This window comes from Aethalodelphis obliquidens, unplaced genomic scaffold (assembly GCF_003676395.1).
Source record: "Aethalodelphis obliquidens isolate GAN/ISIS:26980383/991018 unplaced genomic scaffold, ASM367639v1 scaffold8, whole genome shotgun sequence".
Taxonomy (NCBI): domain Eukaryota; kingdom Metazoa; phylum Chordata; class Mammalia; order Artiodactyla; family Delphinidae; genus Aethalodelphis; species Aethalodelphis obliquidens.
In genome coordinates this window covers 43,603,176-43,621,428 of record NW_020837952.1, presented here as the reverse complement: position 1 = coordinate 43,621,428, position 18,253 = coordinate 43,603,176, and the positions used below count along the sequence as shown (strand labels likewise).

General features: G+C 34.9%; 1 protein-coding gene across 8 annotated transcripts in view; it reads left to right on the top strand.

The window, feature by feature from the left end:
* The window catches only part of BLTP3B (bridge-like lipid transfer protein family member 3B), a 103,925-nt gene that overhangs the window by 69,020 nt on the left and 16,652 nt on the right, over nt 1–18,253 (top strand). For 5 of the 8 annotated variants that reach the window (XM_027107301.1, XM_027107306.1, XM_027107305.1 and 2 more), the window contains 5 exons: nt 701–894; nt 2,357–3,855; nt 4,175–4,350; nt 8,199–8,341; nt 9,018–9,168. In XM_027107301.1, coding sequence (XP_026963102.1) covers nt 701–894; nt 2,357–3,855; nt 4,175–4,350; nt 8,199–8,341; nt 9,018–9,168 — 2,163 coding nt within the window. Of the gene's footprint in view, nt 1–700; nt 895–2,356; nt 3,856–4,174; nt 4,351–8,198; nt 8,342–9,017; nt 9,169–18,253 lie in introns of those variants that run through there. The other 3 variants (XM_027107303.1, XR_003432965.1, XR_003432964.1) reach the window with 3 other exon arrangements.

Below are 18,253 nucleotides of genomic sequence, written 5' to 3'. Positions count from 1 at the left end.
GAAAGTGGGGTGTTACAGTCCCCTACTATGATTGTGTTACTGTTGATTTCCCCTTTTATGGCTGTTAGCATTTGCCTTATGTTTTGAGGTGCTCCTGTGTTGGGTGCATAAATATTTATAATTGTTATATCTTCTTCTTGGATTGATCCCTTGATCATTATGCAGTGTCCTTCTTTGTCTCTTGTAATCTTTATTTTAAAGTCTGTTTTGTCTGATATGAGAATTCCTACTCCAGCTTTTTTTTGATTTCCATTTGCGTGGAATATCTTTTTCCATCCCCTCACTTTTCCATCCCCTCACTTATGTGTCCCTAAGTCTGAAGTGGGTCTCTTGTAGACAGCATATATACGGGTCTTGTTTTTGTATCCAATCAGCCAGTCTATGTCTTTTGTCTGGAGCATTTAATTTATTTACATTTAAGGTAGTTATCTATATGTACCTGTTACCATTTTCTTAATTGATTTGCATTTAAACTGCATATTTTTCCATTAGTGAAGCAATGAAAGATGTTTTCTGTCTCTCCAAATGTGTTTGCTATCATCTACATGTAGTATCACTTTAATTTTGTAAATAACATTGCAAAATCTTTTAATCTTAATTTAAGAAGAATAAAACTTGGTTAAAATGTATTTTCTTTTCTCAGGGAAGATTTAAAACTATCAGTTTATTAAAAATCTTTAAAAATTTTTTTTCTCCACAGTTCCATCTCCCAACCTTTATAGCCAGCTGAATGCACTACAGTTTACTGTGGATGAAAGAAGTATTCTATGGTTAAATCAGTTTCTGTTGGATTTGAAACAGAGTCTTAATCAGTTTATGGCTGTGTACAAGTTGAATGACAATTCAAAATCTGATGAGCATGTTGATATTCGAGTTGATGGCTTAATGCTAAAGGTACCATATAAACAAGTGGCTGTGAGAACAAAACCATTTTTACAGAAGAAAAGTTATTTCCAGGATTTAAGATGGGTGCTCAAATATAAGTCAACTTCATTGCAATATTAATTTTGATTTTGAAATTTGAATTTTAATATCAGTTTTCAATTATGGAAGCTTTAAGAGACTGCTTCCCCACCCTTATCCACCCCTTTCTCTACTTTTCTTCCTTTTCTTCCCCCTGCTCATCCATTTAGAGGTAAGCAGTAGAAATAAATTTAAATGTCTTTTTTTTTCTACTTCTTACTGGAGCTCATCCATTTGGAGGTAAGCAGTAGAAATAAATTTAAATATCTTTTTTTTTCTACTTCTTGCTGGATCTGATAAAATTTTTTTAAGAAGGGTAAATAATACAGTGACACTTTTAAGTTATATCTGGGTTTTATTTGTTACATTTATTCTGTTATTAATATCCAAAGATAAAAGAAAGTTGTGTAATGCCAAAGATAAAAGAAAGTTGTGTTTTATTATAGCCAAGTAGTTGATAATCAGAATTCCATGGATATTTAAACTTTAAAGGAAGGAAGCTAAAAAAAAAAACAAAACAGTATAGTGTAGTCAATAGAGTAAGATTTGGGCATGGATGAATATTTCATTTTCTAGCTCTGTTGCTGGTAGCCTAAATTTACATACCCTTAATTTCTTCTCTGTAAAATGAGATTAATAATACTCAACGGTTGCATTGCAGAAATGTTTTAAAGATCGTTTCAAAGACCTTAAAATATTCAATATAAAGACACACTTTATAACATTTATAATTATAATTTAAAACAATTACATAATGATCTTTACATTTTGTGAATATGGGCAGTTTGAGTTTTAAAACCAGTCAGTTTGAACTCTTTGTTGTGAATATTTTGAGGACTGGGCTTAATTATCTGTAGAAAATAATTTTACTAAATCGTTTGACCTATACTCCTAAGTTTATTTTATTAATAGTTTTATCCCAGAAAAGTGATTCTAATGACAGTTGTCCAGTCATTCCATTTACTTATCTAGTCATCCTCCAAATTGCTTGGATTTAAAATATCATATCAAAAAATTATCTCTTCCAAACTTTGTGCTTTCTTATTTACTCAGGGTGTATATATACTCAGGGCATAGTAAGCATTTAATTCAGTTTTGTTCCTTTTATTTTGTGATATATTGTCTACAAATATGTATATGTGTGTTATGTACTTTATTCATTATTTATTGGGCTTTTTCCTTTGGTTGTTTTCTTAGTTGTTAATCATTTAAGCCTTTTTCATTTGGTTTAATAAGCTTTGGGAGGGAGAGTATTTTATGTCAAGATAGAAAATTAGTGTTTTGGGGCAAAATGTCAAAAAGAATTCCTGAACCAAGTCATGCTCTTAATTATTTTATCTTCAAGATATATGGATTTGTAAGTCAGACTAGATTAATGTTTTTTCTCTTCTAGTTTGTCATTCCTTCTGAAATGAAATCTGAATGTCATCAAGATCAACCACATGCAATTTCTATTCAGAGTTCAGAAATGATTGCTACAAATACAAGATACTGTTCAAACTGTCGACATTCTGATTTAGAAGCTTTGTTTCAAGACTTCAAAGATTGTGATTTTTTCAGTAAAACATATACCAGTTTCCCCAAATCTGGTGACAGTTTTAATCTTCTGCATCCAATCTTCCAGAGACATGCTCATGAACAAGATACCAAACTGCATGAAGTTTATAAAGGAAATGTTACTCCTAAGTTGAATAAATACACTCTTAAAACTTCTGCTGCCACGGATGTTTGGGCTGTGTACTTTTCTCAATTTTGGATAGATTATGAAGGGATGAAAAGTGGAAAAGGACGACCAATAAATTTTGTAGATTCTTTCCCTCTTTCCATCTGGATTTGTCAACCAAAAAGGTATGCATTGTCACAAAAATTGCTGCAGACTTGTAATCAAATATCTCTAAATACCTCACAAAGTGAGTCTAGTGATCTGACTGGCCGATGGAAGCGGAAAAAGCTCTTGAAGGAGTATTATAGTACAGAGTCTGATCCCTTGACAAATGGTAGTCAGAAACCTTCAGATACATTTTTAAGATTTTCCTCTTCATCATCAGATGCAGATATTCATGTCCTGGTTCACATTCATAAACATGTCAGTATGCAGATCAATCACTACCAGTATCTGCTCCTGCTTTTCCTCCATGAGTCACTTATTTTGCTTTCAGAGAATTTAAGGAAAGATGTAGAAGCTGTGACTGGCAATCCAGCTAGTCAGACATCCATTTGCATTGGAATTTTACTTAAAAGTGCGGAAGTGGCTCTTTTGCTTCATCCAGTAGATAAAGCAAATAGTCTTAAGTCTCCTGTTTCTGAAAGTGTGAGTCCAGTGGTTCCTGATTATTTGCCTACAGAAAGTGGAGAATTTTTGTCTTCAAAAAGAAAACAAGTTAATAGTGGTATAAAACAAATTAGAAGTGTAACTGTTAATCATATGTCAGACAACAGATCTATGAGTATTGACCTTAGCCATGTCCCTTTGAAGGATTCTTTGCTTTTTAAATCAGCTAGTGATACAAATCTGCAGAAAGGTATTTCTTTTGTGGATTATTTATCAGATAAAAATTTAGGGAAAATAAGCGAAGATGAAAGTAGTGGAATTGTTTGCAAAAGTGGCTCAGGAGAAATTGGATCAGAAACAAGTGGCAAAAAGGATTCGTCTTATACAGATTCAAATAGTGTCTTAAACTACAGAGAAGACTCAAGTATCCTGTCAGTTGATAATGGTGGTAATCAGAACATGCTTTCAAATAGTTTAACTAGTAAAGGAAATGAAACCATAGAGTCAATCTTTAAAGCTGAAGATTTGCTTCCAGAAACAGTTTCACTCTCTGAGAACATGGAAATCAGTAAAGAAGAAGCACCCACAGTCAGAACACTTACATCACAGTCATCTTTAAGGTAACAACTGACTGTTAGAATTTGGGGTGGGGGGTTTGTTTTATTTGTGTGTGTGTGTGTGTGTGTGCGTGCACACACGCATGTGCATGTACTTATGAGTATATTTTGGCTTTGGACAGAAAACCATGATAAATGTGGCATTGTTAGAGTTAACACATGGAAGAGTAGGGTTTTCAAAATATGAAAATACTTTAAGCTTATATAATTTTAAAAATTGTGTATACTATATAAATATATATTTATTTTGTTTGAAGTATTCTTTAGAAAGAATTCTTTTCCTTTTATGTAATGATTTTCTGATAATTTTGTTTGTTAACAGTAGAAAGCCTAAGGAACGTTGCCCACCCAACATGGCTCCACTCTCTGTTTCTTACAAGAACATGAGAAGAAGCCCCTCACAAACCTCACTGGACACCATTTCACTTGACAGCATGATATTGGAAGAACAGTTGTTAGAAAGTGATGGAAGTGATAGTCATATATTTTTGGAAAAAGGTAAAGCAATACAGTTTAAGAATTCATATTATATATACACAAATCTTAGAAGTGGTATTTAAGTTTTTTAATTTATATTCAATAATCAATCACAGCCCAAAAAGACTTATTTATTTATACACACATACATGCACAATACAAAGAGCATTGTACCTAACTTTCTAATGGTTGTTTCATTGCTTCTTTTGACCAGATACTCCTTCCTTTTTATGGACGACATCCAGCAATTATTTATATACAGTCATTTAGATCGTAAAGCAGACAACATTAATTCTACTAGCCTCTATCACAGGGACTCCTATATCTGGAATTTTGATTAGGTAGGCTTAATTTGCATGATGAATTCTCAACTATGTGGTCCTATGACTGGAATTTTTCCAGACTGGATCTGTTGATTCCCATAACCAGAATTCTCTTTCATACATGATAGTGTATGATGGAACTACATGGTTCCCCTATTTTATTCAGAAGCAACTAATGCCCTAGTACAGACCACTAGGAATGACTTAGTATTAGATGCATCCCCATCACTAAGGCATTGGGGACTTTGTGAACAGGAATAAAACCATGGACCATAGCCAGAGAATAGTTGCCACAGACCCTAAAGCATAAGAGACCAGAGGCAAATGTGAATTACTTTGTATATGAAGAGTAATAAACCTATTGATGTAGTTGAAAACAGCTTAGGTAAGGAAAGGCTCATAGCTTTAGAAACTGAAGCTTAGAGAAATGAATATACAGTCAGGAAGTAATAGAGGCAGATTTGGAACTCAGCTAGTCTGACTCAGGAACCTCAGTTTTTAACCAACCAGTATGCTATGCTAGTACCTCAGACTTGGGAAATGATTACTATATGTAAACTAAAAGCCTTAACCCAACACTTTTATAGGCAATTCATAGCAAACCCCTTTCCAGCATACTTTACCAGTTAAATGTAGACAAGTTACTGGTATGGGTCAAAAAATCTATTCTAGATTCACAGATAGCTCTATTGCCTAGTTCCCTTGCCCCCTTATGGCTTAAAATTCTACTTTAATAGAGGATTTCTGTTTTGTGATCAAATGATGCTTCAAAAACAGTTCCTCTAGAAAATATCTCTACTTACTCGTAAAAAGCATCAGTGATTTTCTTCTTATTTCTGAAAATTAAATAATTAATAAAAGTGACTACCACTCAATGTGGAGAACTTGGAAAATATAAACAACTACAGTTTGGAAAATAAAATAACCCAAAAGTCCCACAATCTAGAGCTATCGATTATAATTTATCTTATAAATGTATATATATATATATATATATATATATATGTATATGTATGTATGTATTCACATATATGTATATTTGGTATTACATCACATATATGGTTTTTCAACCTGCTTTTTATCACTTGTCTATATTAACTTGTCATAAGAATGTACCCTCACCTTTTAATTGTTTCCCTGATACTGGATGTTTAGATTGTTTATAGTTTTTTCACAGCTATAAAATGCTATAATTATATCATTGTTCATAAATTTTTGTCTTCATTTCTAATAACTTCTTAGAATAGATTCCAGCAGTAGGCTGATTTTAGGATCTTGAAAAATACAAGGGCATTCATTTTATGTGTAACACTTAGACGATATGTGACTGTACATTCATTATTCTCCTGAACTGTAATAATTTTCTGTCAAAGGAATTGATTTTCATTGGGAAAAGACTTGTTTTTTCTGAGTTCTCTTTTGTTTTGTTTTAATTTTACAAGAAATATATGAATACTTTCTCTTTAAAAAAAAATCAGATGTCATGGGGATATCTAGAATATCACTTTAATACCACCCTTACTCTGCCCTGATACCATTCCCCATTCCGGAAGTAACTACCATTGACTTTTGGTATATATTGACATAATTCCAGACCTTTTTCTGTGTGTTTTTATATACATTCATGTTTATACATATGCACACTAATGCACACATACATATACACATACACATATACATACATAGGTATATTGTGAGTACATATTTTTGAATATACATGCATATTTATAAACGAACAAATGTGTAGCTGGAGTACCACTCCACCACAGGCTTCTAACTAGTCTCCCTAATTCTCTTCTTGTCAATTTCTTGTTCATACTTCATTCCACAGGCAGAATATTCTTTTAAAAATGTATATACTATCATGTCAATTTCCATTTTAGTCCTGATAACTTCTAACAACTATAAGGCTATTAAGTTTAAAAAACTTAACATTACTGACAGTTGCTCCATGTGATATGGCCCCAGCTTACCTTTTCTGCTGTTTTCCCACGTGCTTACTACACTTTAATTATATTATAGTATATTTCAGTCTTTCTGTCAATCTCTTCACTATGACAAACTTCTTTAGCCTTTGTACCTGTGCCTAGAGTGTCCTTTTTTCTTTCTGTTTACTTTAGCTTAAATATTATTTTATCTGTGAAATCTTAACCTCTGGCAATGTTAGGAATTCCCTGTGAAATGGGAGTTTATTATCTCCTCATACCACAATTGTATTTATGCATTTTCCCTGGCCCTAAAAATCATTTTATTCATCCATTCAATAAATAATTTATTGAGCACCTACTGTTTAGTCAGGCACTGGGTTAGAACCTAATTATATAGTAGTAAATATAATAATAAAAAATTATTACAAAGAAAGACAAATACTATATGATGTCACTCATATGTGAGATATATTTTTTAAAATCCCAAATGAAAACAGAACAAAACCAGGCTTATAGATACAGAAAACAGATTGGTGGTTACCAGAGGGTAAGGGAGTAGGAGAATGGTCAGAATGGATGAAGGGGATCAATTGTATGGTTATGGATGGTAAACTAGACTTTTGGTGGTGATCACTTTGTAGTGTATACAGATATCAAATTATAATGTACATCTGAAAAGAAAGAAATTTTTAACCAGCTACCTGGAATCTGCATTCAGCAGAGTGTTCTTTCAGTGAATGGAAGTGATACTCATTTTATAATGCATGCACTGAAGTGTTATGAAGACATAACAAAGATGTTTCTAACAACAACAACAGCAACAAAGTAAAGCTTTGTAAAATACTATCGCTTAAGCAAAAGGATTTAGTGAAAGAGTAACTTGATTGCTTGTATCCTTCAGTGAATTAATCCTTGAAATCATTTTCAGAATTATTAGCCTTTTTTTAAATATAAAGTCAGAATCCATGCAAGATTGAAGTGAAAAAAAATTGAGGCTTTGTTTTGTGTCTTTGGTTCTTCTGATTTTTCTAGATTCATTTTCAATAGTTATTTTTATAGTATTTTTTTAAAGTATTGATGTGTTATGGACACAAAATTTTTTTTAAATTGCCTTTTACCACAGACAGTTTGAGAAATATTGAAATATAGCATGTTGAGAAATTAAGGCAGGTCGATAAGGATGGAGAACAATCACATTGACAATAGTAGCATTAACTTCATGTAGATGAAGGGGAATGAAAAGGGAAATGAAGTGGTCAGACTGGGACCACTGAATGTTGGGTAGAATAGAGGAGGCAAAGCTGGCTGACCAGGAACCTGCTAGTAATGCCAGCACCACACCTGCAATGGGAAGAACACAGATTGTGGTCGGCTGTGGTAGATTTCTTTTCATACTAAGTTTAGGGTTTAGTATCTCTAACGTTTTATTGTGGAAAGTTATTTCTTATTATTTGCTAACTAACCACAGTTTAATTTTTCTTTGCTTATTGTCTTTTAAACATGGTTGTGCTTGAGAAAGTGTTGAAGAAATAATCTGTTTTGGTTAGATAAATGTAACATTGTTGGACCATGTGTAAACTGATTTTAATTTAATTTAATTATTTCTGTATTATTTCAGGTATTAAAAAGAACTCAACTACAAATTACCAGAGCCCAGCAGATCGGGCAGATGCCAGTGAAAACCTACAGAATTATGGTGAAACCTCTCCAGATGCCATCAGTACCAATTCAGAGGGTGCTCAAGAAAATCATGACGACCTGGTAATCTTTTGAGACATTCTATGAAGAGAAATGCCACCAACTTTATCTCATATCCAATATGTACACATTGAAAGACATTAATATGTAAAATGAATTGACTTAGATTGTGGGTGATTTACTTTGCTCTTTCTACTCTTGAAATTTTTCCTTTCCTCTTACTGAATCATTTTTTTCTGAATTTCACTTTTCTAATTTTTTTTTTTTTGTATTGAGGAGGGAAGGTTCTATGTTTCTTTTTTCAGTTCTTTATATTTTGATCTTAGTTCAATTTAAATACACTTTGAGAAAGTTTGATAGTAAAGATGGTGGTCAGTCCTTATGAGGGGCTGTCTACAAAAGAAATGTTACTGGTTTATTTTAAGCCATCTTCACCCAGTGAAATATTCTTATGGATGACTTAGAAAATAAGTTCAGCATTGAGTGAAAATAATTTCACTCAGAAATGTCATATAATTAATCTTTGTGACTTAAAAATATTCTCTTGACTAAGTAGGAAGAAAGGAAGTGGAAGTTTATCACTGTAGTGCAATAACTGCTTTCTGTTGATCACAAATATATTTTTGGTTTATTAAGTCACAGTTGTATTTTTAGAGGTTATAGTAGTTTCCTTTGTTATTTCCTAAATTTTGTTTTAAATTATTTGGTATACTAATATTATTTATGCAATCCTTCTTAGATGTCAGTTGTGGTGTTTAAAATTATTGGTGTTAATGGAGAAATTGACATCCGAGGGGAAGATATGGAAATCTGTCTTCAAGTAGACCAAGTGACACCAGATCAGTTAGGCAATATCAGTCTACGGCATTACCTTTGTAATCGTCCAGTAGGTAAGACTTTAACGTGATTTAAACTTTTTTTAATTTAATTTTTAAAAATTAATTAATTAATTAATTTTTGGCTGAGTTGAGTCTTTGTTGCTGCGTGGGGTCTTTCTCTAGATGTGGCGAGAGGGGGCTGCTCTTCGTTGCGGTGCGCGGGCTTCTCGTTGCGGTGGCTTCTTGTTGTGGAGCACGGGCTCTAGGTATGCGGGCTTCAGTCGTTGTGGCTTGTAGGCTCAGTAGTGGAGCACGGACTTAGTTGCTCCGCGACATGTGGGATCTTCCTGGACCAGGGCTTGAACCCATGTCCCCTGCATTGGCAAGTAGATTCCTAACCACTGTGCCACCAAGAAAGCCTAAACTTGTTTTGTTTTTACCCATATGATTTATCAGCAGTTCTGTCTTTGATATAAATGCATTCACAGAAAATGACATTTATTTATAATAATGCAAGAGATTTGTTCTTTTAGATTACCATATTTCAATAAAGTACTTTAAGTTATTAGAAACATAAACTGTTGAAGAGGTACTTCCTCATTTATCTTTGTTTCTGCTGTTAAGTTCCATCTTTTACTTTTTCAGTTGTCCCATCCTTTGAGATGATAGGTCTGAGAAAACTAAAATCTTTTCTATATTAAAAGAGTGATAGGGGCTTCCCTGGCGGCGACGTGGTTGGAATTCCGCCTGCCGACGCAGGGGACACGGGTTCGTGCCCCGGTCTGGGAAGATCCCACATGCCGTGGAGTGGCTGGGCCCGTGAGCCATGGCCGCTGAGCCTGCGCGTCCGGAGCCTGTGCTCCGCAACGGGAGAGGCCACAACAGTGAGAGGCCCGCATACCGCAAAAAAAAAAAAAAAAAAAAAAAGAGTGATAAAGTAATCCTAAAAGGTCAAAGTTAGTTCCACACTAGAATGAGTGTCAATTTTTGTATTCTATTATCTTGCTTATAAGCAAACATTTTCTGAGTCTGGCATGTTACTTGATATTTGGTAAAATCACGTATCCTGTTCTTGTGGTTTTTCATTCTAAGATCAACACATTCACTTAGACATAGAGGGATATAAGCAACAAAATATACAGTGTATGACGAGGAATACCACATTAAACCAGCCCTTTCTCAAACTTTACGTGGAATTATCACTCACGGTTTTCAGTTATTTAAAGAAATGAATTTATTAAAATAGTTATACTAAGAAATTTAAATGACAATGTTCTATTAAAAAGTCACTGAGCTGGAATATTTTTCTTTGCTATATACACAGAATGCTATATCTGATATATAACATGTTGAAATACATATAGTCCTGCATGATATCAAATAAGTATGCTATCACCTCACATCCTGGGAATTGCAAGTAATTTGTCTATAAACTAGCATCATAGAAAAAAATTGGCTCCTGGCTTTTTTCTGTGTGTAGGCCTTGTAGTTTACAATGTATCTCCTAAAAAAAAAATTCAAGAATTTCATATTAGCAAGTGTAAATCCCAATAGCATACAAAATGGAGGAAGATAAGTATATAGTTGGAAAGGTTTTGTAGTCAATGAAACATCAACAAAAAAAGATTGAACATAAAATTTCCAAAGCTAGACCCTATTCTATACCCAACACAAACACTTTTTTGCACAGTTTTTTACTCCTTCTTATAGCCCACTTATTACCATGGCCCACTTATTACTTTGTTTCATGTTGTTCCTGACTGCAGAAATCATTTTGAAATGCCTTATATGTATGGGGTATACAGTCAGTGCTGTCTAATACCTTATTTTTTCACAGCTGTCTTGGTTGTTTAAAAATAAACAAAATAACAAGAAAGAAAGGAAAGGAAAGGGAAAGGGAATAAAGGGAAAAGGAGAAAAAAATAGCTTGAACATTTAAAACATTAGTAAGCCATATGAACAAAGATTGTATTTGATCTACAGTTTATATACACTGTCACTCTGACATGAACAGTTAAAATTGCAAAGTTGGGGCTTCCCTGGTGGCGCAGTGGTGGAGAGTCCGCCTGCCGATGCAGGGGACGCGGGTTTGTGCCCCGGTCTGGGAGGATCCCACATGCCGCGGAGCGGCTGGGCCCGTGAGCCATGGCCGCTGGGCCTGCGCGTCCGGAGCCTGTGTTCCGCAACGGGAGAGGCCACAGCAGTAGAGGCCCGCGTACCACAAAAAAAAGAAAAAAAATTGCAAAGTTGTTTTTGCTTTTGTTTGTTTTTCTGTAATGGGTGGACTTTGGATTCCTTTAATAGGAAGACCTTACTGTAAGTTTCATGGCATAAAAGATAATAAGCAGGAGTGATTTTTGACTAACGAGAATTTTGTTTTGTTTTACCTCTGTTCTAAATACTCTTTTTCGTTTGAAATTATTTATGGCTCTCAGCTCCCTGGAGTGAGTAGTGTGTATGTGTGTGTGTGTGTATGCTTGTGTGTAGATAGACTTATATAGATATACAGATAGATAAAAGGCAAAATAAAATCACATTTACCAAGTTGTTTGTTTTCAGTTGCTCTTAGTATTAAGTAGACAAGTTAGTTAACTCTTATTTTTCTTGGTACAGGAAAAAACACTAACCATGATCAGTTTGTGACCATTTCTTTTACCTTCTATTTAAAAAAATTAGAATATCGAGTTCTTAATTGTTAAAAGAATTCTTTGGGTGTCTTTTTTTTTTTTTTTTTGGCAGCTAAGTCCCACGTGGACCACCAGGGAATTCCCTAGGCGTATTTTTAATCTTTTCTAGTATCTATACCATTTATTTATTTTGAATTGTTAATAAATAGTGCTAACATTAATTAAATATCAATTTTTACCTGAAATAAAAGTTTTAAAAACAACTCTCCACTTTATGTTGCATGTAGAGATCTATCCGTGCTGCATAAATATAAGTATCTTTAATTTCTTGCACCTTTCTCCCCTTCATAAATATATATACATTTCACTTCTGTAAGACTAGAGTATTCACACGCATACTGAGGAAAATTAAACATCTTTCTATCATGAATTTGATAAATGAAGTCTTCTTATGAGGGCCCATGGGACAGATAACTTGGACCCTCAATAACTGAAGCAGCTTCACCTTTCCAGAACAGTTTGTTTTTAACTCACGGATTCTATGAATTGTGTGTGAAACTGATCGTATTTTTCTTTTTGCTGCTAGGAAGTTATTTTTGGTCTACCTTTGGCACAGAAATTTAAATAATGTATTTTAAGTTAATAATCTTACCACTTGTCTTTACTTTTCCATTCCCTACTTATTTTTTTTCTTTATTTTTTACATCTTTATTGGAGTATAATTGCTTTACAATGGTGTGTTAGTTTCTGCCTTATAACAAAGTGAATTAGTTATACATATACATATGTTCCCATATCTCTTCCCTCTTCCTCTCCCTCCCTCACAACTTCCCTATCCCAACCCTCTAGGTCCTCACAAAGCACCGAGCTGATCTCCCTGTACTATGTGGCTGCTTCCCTCTAGCTATCTATTTTACATTTGGTAGTGTATATATGTCCATGCCACTCTCTCAGTTTGTCACAGCTTACCCTTCCCCCTCCCCGTGTCTTCAGTTCTCCACTACGTCTGTGCCTTTATTCCTGTCTTACCCCTAGGTTCTTCATGACATTTATTTTTTTTTAAATTCCATATATATGTGTTAGCATACGGTATTTGTCTTTCTCTTTCTGACTTACTTCACTCTGTATGACAGACTCTAGGTCCATCCACCTCATTACAAATAACTCAATTTCATTTCTTTTTATGGCTCAGTAATATTCTATTGTATATATGTGCCACATCTTCTTTATCCATTCATCTGATGATGGACACATAGGTTGTTTCCATCTCCTGGCTATTGTTCATAGAGCTACAATGAACATTGTGGTACATGACTCTTTTTGAATTATGGTTTTCTCAGGGTATATGCCCAGTAGTGGGATTGCTGGGTCATATGGTACTTCTATTTGTAGTTTTTTAAGGAACCTCCGTACTGTTCTCCATAGTGGCTGTACCAATTCACATTGCCACCAGCAGTGCAAGAGTGTTCCCTTTTCTCCACACCCTCTCCAGCATTTATTGTTTCTAGATTTTTTGATGATGGCCATTCTTACTGGTGTAAGATCATATCTCATTGTAGTTTTGATTTGCATTTCTCTAATGATTAATGATGTTGAGCATTCTTTCATGTGTTTGTTGGCAGTCTGTATATCTTCTTTGGAGAAATGTCTATTTAGGTCTTCTGCCCATTTTTGGATTCGGTTGTTTGTTTTTTTGTTATTGAGCTGCATGAGCTGCTTCTTGTAAATTTTGGAGATTAATTCTTTGTCAATTGCTTCATCTGCAAATATCCTCTCCATTCTGAGGATTGTATTTTGGTCTTGTTTATGGTTTCCCTTGCTGTACAAAAGCTTTGCAGTTTCATTAGGTCCCATTTGTTTATTTTTCTTTTTATTTCCATTTCTCTATGAGGTGGGTCAAAAAGGATCTTGCTGTGATTTATGTCATAGAGTGTTCTGCCTATGTTTTCCTCCAGAAGTTTGATAGTTTCTGGCCTTACATTTAGGTCTTTAATCCATTTTGAGCTCATTTTTGTGTATGGTGTTAGGGAGTGATCTAATCTCATACTTTTAAATGTACCTGTCCAGTTTTCCCAGCACCACTTATTGAAGAGGCTGTCCTTTCTCCACGGTACATTCCTGCCTCCTTTATCAAAGATAAGGTGACTATATGTGTATATATGGGCTTTCTATCCTGTTCCATTGATCTGTATTTCTGTTTTTGTACAAGTACTGTATTGTCTTGATTACTGTAGCTTTGTAGTATAGTCTGAAGTCAGGGAGCCTGATACCTCCAGCTCCGTTTTTCGTTCTCAAGATTGCTTTGGCTATTCAGGATCTTTTGTGTTTCCATACAAATTGTGAAATTTTTTGTTCTAGTTCTTTGAAAACTGCCAGTGATAGTTTGATAGGGATTGCATTGAATCTGTAGATTGCTTTGGGTAGTAGAGTCATTTTCACAATGTTAATTTTTCCAATCCAAGAACATGGTATATCTCTCCATCTATTTGTATCATCCGTAATTTCTTTCATCAGTGTCTTATAATTTTCTGCATACAGGTCTTTTGTCTCCTTAGGTAGGTTTATTCCTAGATATTGTATTCTTTTTGTTGCAGTGGTAAATGGGAATGTATTCTTGATTTCACTTTCAGATTATTCATCAGTAGTGTATAGTAATGCAAGAGATTTCTGTGCATTAATTTTGTATCCTGCTACTTTACCAAATTCATTGATTAGCTCTAGTAGTTTTCTGGTGGCATCTTTAGGATTCTCTATGTATAGTATCATGTCATCTGCAAACAGTGACAGCTTTACTTCTTCTTTTCCGATTTGGGTTCCTTTTCTTTCCTTTTCTTCTCTGATTGCTGTGGCTAAAACTTCCAAAACTGTATTGAATAAGAGTGGTGAGAGTGGGCAACCTTGTCTTGTTCCTGATCTTAGTGAAAATTCTTTCAGTTTTGAACCATTGAGGATGATGTTGGCTGTGGGTTTGTCATATATGGCCTTTATTATGTTGAGGAAAGTTCCCTCTATGCCTACATTCTGGAGGGTTTTTATCATAAACGGGTGTTGAATTTTGTCGAAAGCTTTCTCTGCATCTATTGAGGTGACCATATGGTTTTTCTCCTTCCATTTGTTAATATGGTGTTATCACATTGATTGATTTGCGTATATTGAAGAATACTTACATTCCTGGAATAAACCCCACTTGATCATGATGTATGATCCTTTTAATGTGCTGTTGGATTCTGTTTGCTAATATTTTGTTGAGGATTTCTGCATCTATGTTCATCAGTGATATTGGCCTGTAGTTTTCATTCTTTGTGACATCCTTGTCTGGTTTTGGTATCAGGGTGATGGTGGCCTCGTAGAATGAGTTTGGGAGTGTTCCTCCCTCTGCTATATTTTGGAAGAGTTTGAGAAGGATAGGTGTTAGCTCTTCTCTAAATGTTTGATAGAATTCGCCTGTGAAGCCATCTGGTCCTGGGCTTTTGTTTCTTGGAAGATTTTTAATCACAGTCTCAATTTCAGTGCTTGTGATTGGTCTGTTGATATTTTCTGTTTCTTCCTGGTTCAGTCTTGGCAGGTTGCGCATTTCTAAGAATTCGTCCATTTCTTCCAGGTTTTCCATTTTATTGTCATAGAGTTGCTTGTAGTAATCTCTCCTGATCCTTTGTATTTCTGCAGTGTCAGTTGTTACTTCTCCTTTTTCATTTCTAATTCTACTGGTTTGAGTCTTCTCCCTTTTTTTCTTGATGAGTCTGGCTGGTGGTTTATCAATTTTGTTTATCTTCTCAAATAACGAGCTTTTAGTTTTATTGATCTCTGCTATCGTTTCCTTCATTTCTTTTTCATTTATTTCTGATCTGATATTTATGATTTCTTTCCTTCTGCTAACTTTGAGGGTTTTTTGTTCTTTCTCTTATTGCTTTAGGTGCAAGGTTAGGTTGTTTATTCGAGATGTTTCCTGTTTCTTAAGGTAGGATTGTATTGCTATAAACTTCCCTCTTAGAAATGCTTTTGCTGCATCCCATAGTTTTGGGTCGTCGTGTCTCCATTGTCATTTGTTTCTAGGTATGTTTTGATTTCCTCTTTGATTTCTTCAGTGATCACTTCATTATTGAGTAGTGTATTGTTTAGCCTCCATGTGTTTGTATTTTTTACAGATCTTTTCCTGTGATTGATATCTAGTCTCATAGTGTTGTGGTCGGAAAAGATACCTGATACAATTTCAATTTTCTTAAATTTACGAAGGCTTGACTTGTGACCCAGGATATGGTCTATCCTGGAGAATGTTCCATGAGCACTTGAGAAAAATGTGTATTCTGTTGTTTTTGGATGGAAAGTCCTATAAATATCAATTAAGTCCATCTTGTTTAATGTATCATTTAAGGCTCTTGTTTCCTTATTTATTTTCATTTTGGATGATCTGTCCATTGGTGAAAGTGGGGTGTTAAAGTCCCCTACTATGAATGTGTTACTGTCGATTTCCCCTTTTATGACTGTTAGTATTTGCCTTATGTATTGAGGTGCTGCTATGTTGGGTGCATAAATATTTACAATTGTCATATCTTCTTCTTGGATCGATCCCTTGAGCTTTATGTAGTGTCCTTCTTTGTCTCTTGTAATAATCTTTGTTTTAAAGTCTATTTTGTCTGATACAAGAATTGCTACTCCAGCTTTCTTTTGGTTTCCATTTGCATGGAATATCTTTTTCCATCCCCTTACTTTCAGTCTGTATGTGTGTCTAAGTCTGAAGTGGGTCTCTTGTAGACAGCATATATAAGGGTCTTGTTTTTGTATCCATTCAGCCAGTGTGTGTCTTTTGGTTGGAGCATTTAATCCATTTACACTTAAGGTAATTATCAATATGTATGTTCCTATTCTGATTTTCTTAATTGTTTTGGGTTTGTTATTATAGGTCTTTTCCTTCTTTTGTGTTTCTTGCCTAGATAGGATCCTTTAGCATTTGTTGTAAAGCTGGTTTGGTGGTGCTGAAGTCTCTCAGCTTTTGCTTGTCTGTAAAGGTTTTAATTTCTGCATCAAATCTGAATGAGATCCCTGCTGGGTAGAGTAATCTTAGTTGTATGTTTTTCTCCTTCATTACTTTAAATATGTCCTGCTAGTCACTTCTGGCTTGCAGAGTTTCTGCTGAAAGATCAGTTGTTAACCTTATGGGGATTCCCCTGTGTGTTATTTGTTGTTTTTCCCTTGCTGTTTTTAATATGTTTTCTTTGTATTTAATTTTTGACAGTTTGATTAATATGTGTCTTGGCGTGTTTCTCCTTGGATTTATCCTGTATGGGAGTCTCTGTGCTTCCTGGGCTTGATTAAGTATTTCCTTTTCCATATTAGGGAAGTTTTCAACTATAATCTCTTCAAATATTTTCTCAGTCCCTTTCTTTTTCTCTTCTTCTCTGGAACCCCAATAATTTGAATGTTGGTGCATTTAATGTTGTTCCAGAGGTCTCTGAGACTGTCCTCAGTTCTTTTCATTCTTTTTTCTTTATTCTGCTCTGCAGTAGTTATTTCCACTGTTTTATCTTCCCGGTCACTTATCCGTTCTTCTGTCTCAGTTATTCTGCTATTGATCCCTTGTAGAGTATTTTTAATTTCATTTATTGTGTTGTTCATCGTTGCTTGTTTCATCTTTAGTTCTTCTAGGTCCTTTTTAATGTTTCTTGCATTTTCTTTATTCTATTTCCAAGATTTTGGATCATCTTTACTATCATTATTCTGAATTCTTTTTCAGGTAGACTGCCTATTTCCTCTTCATTTGTTAGGTCTGGTGGGTTTTTATCTTGCTCCTTCATCTGCTGTGTGTTTTTCTGTCTTCTCATTTTGCTTATCTTACTGTGTTTGGGGTCTCCTTTTTGCAGGCTGCAGGTTCGTAGTTCCCATTGTTTTTGGTGTCTGTCCCCAGTGGCTAAAGTTGGTTCAGTGAGTTGTGTAGGCTTCCTGTTGGAGGGGACTAGTATCTGTGTTCTGGTGAATGAGGCTGGATCTTGTCTTTGTGGTGGGCATGTCCACGTCTGGTGGTGCGTTTTGGGGTGTCTGTGGACTTATTATGATTTTAGGCAGCCTCTCTGCTAATAGATGGGGTTGTGTTCCTGTCTTGCTAGTTGTTTGGCCTAGAGTGTCCAGCACTGTAGCTTGCTGGTCATTGAGTGAAGCTATGTGTTGGTGTTGAGATGGAGATCTCTGGGAGATTTTCACCATTTGATATTACGTGGAGCTGGGAGGTCTCTTGTGGACCAGTGTCCTGAAGTTGGCTCTCCCACCTCAGAGGCACAGCAATGACTGCTAACTGCAGCACCAAGAGCCTTTCATCTACACGGCTCAGAATAAAAGGGAGAAAAAGAAGGAAGGGAGGGAGGAAGGAAGGAAGGGGAAAGAAAGAAAGAGAGAGGAAAAAAAGAAAGAAAGAAAGAGAAAGGAATGAAAAAAGAGAAAGAAAGGAAAGAAAGAAAAAAGAAAGAGAAAGGAAAGAAAGAGAAAGGAAAGAAAGAAAGAGAAGGGAAAGAAAGAAAGAGAAGGGAAAGAAAGAAAGA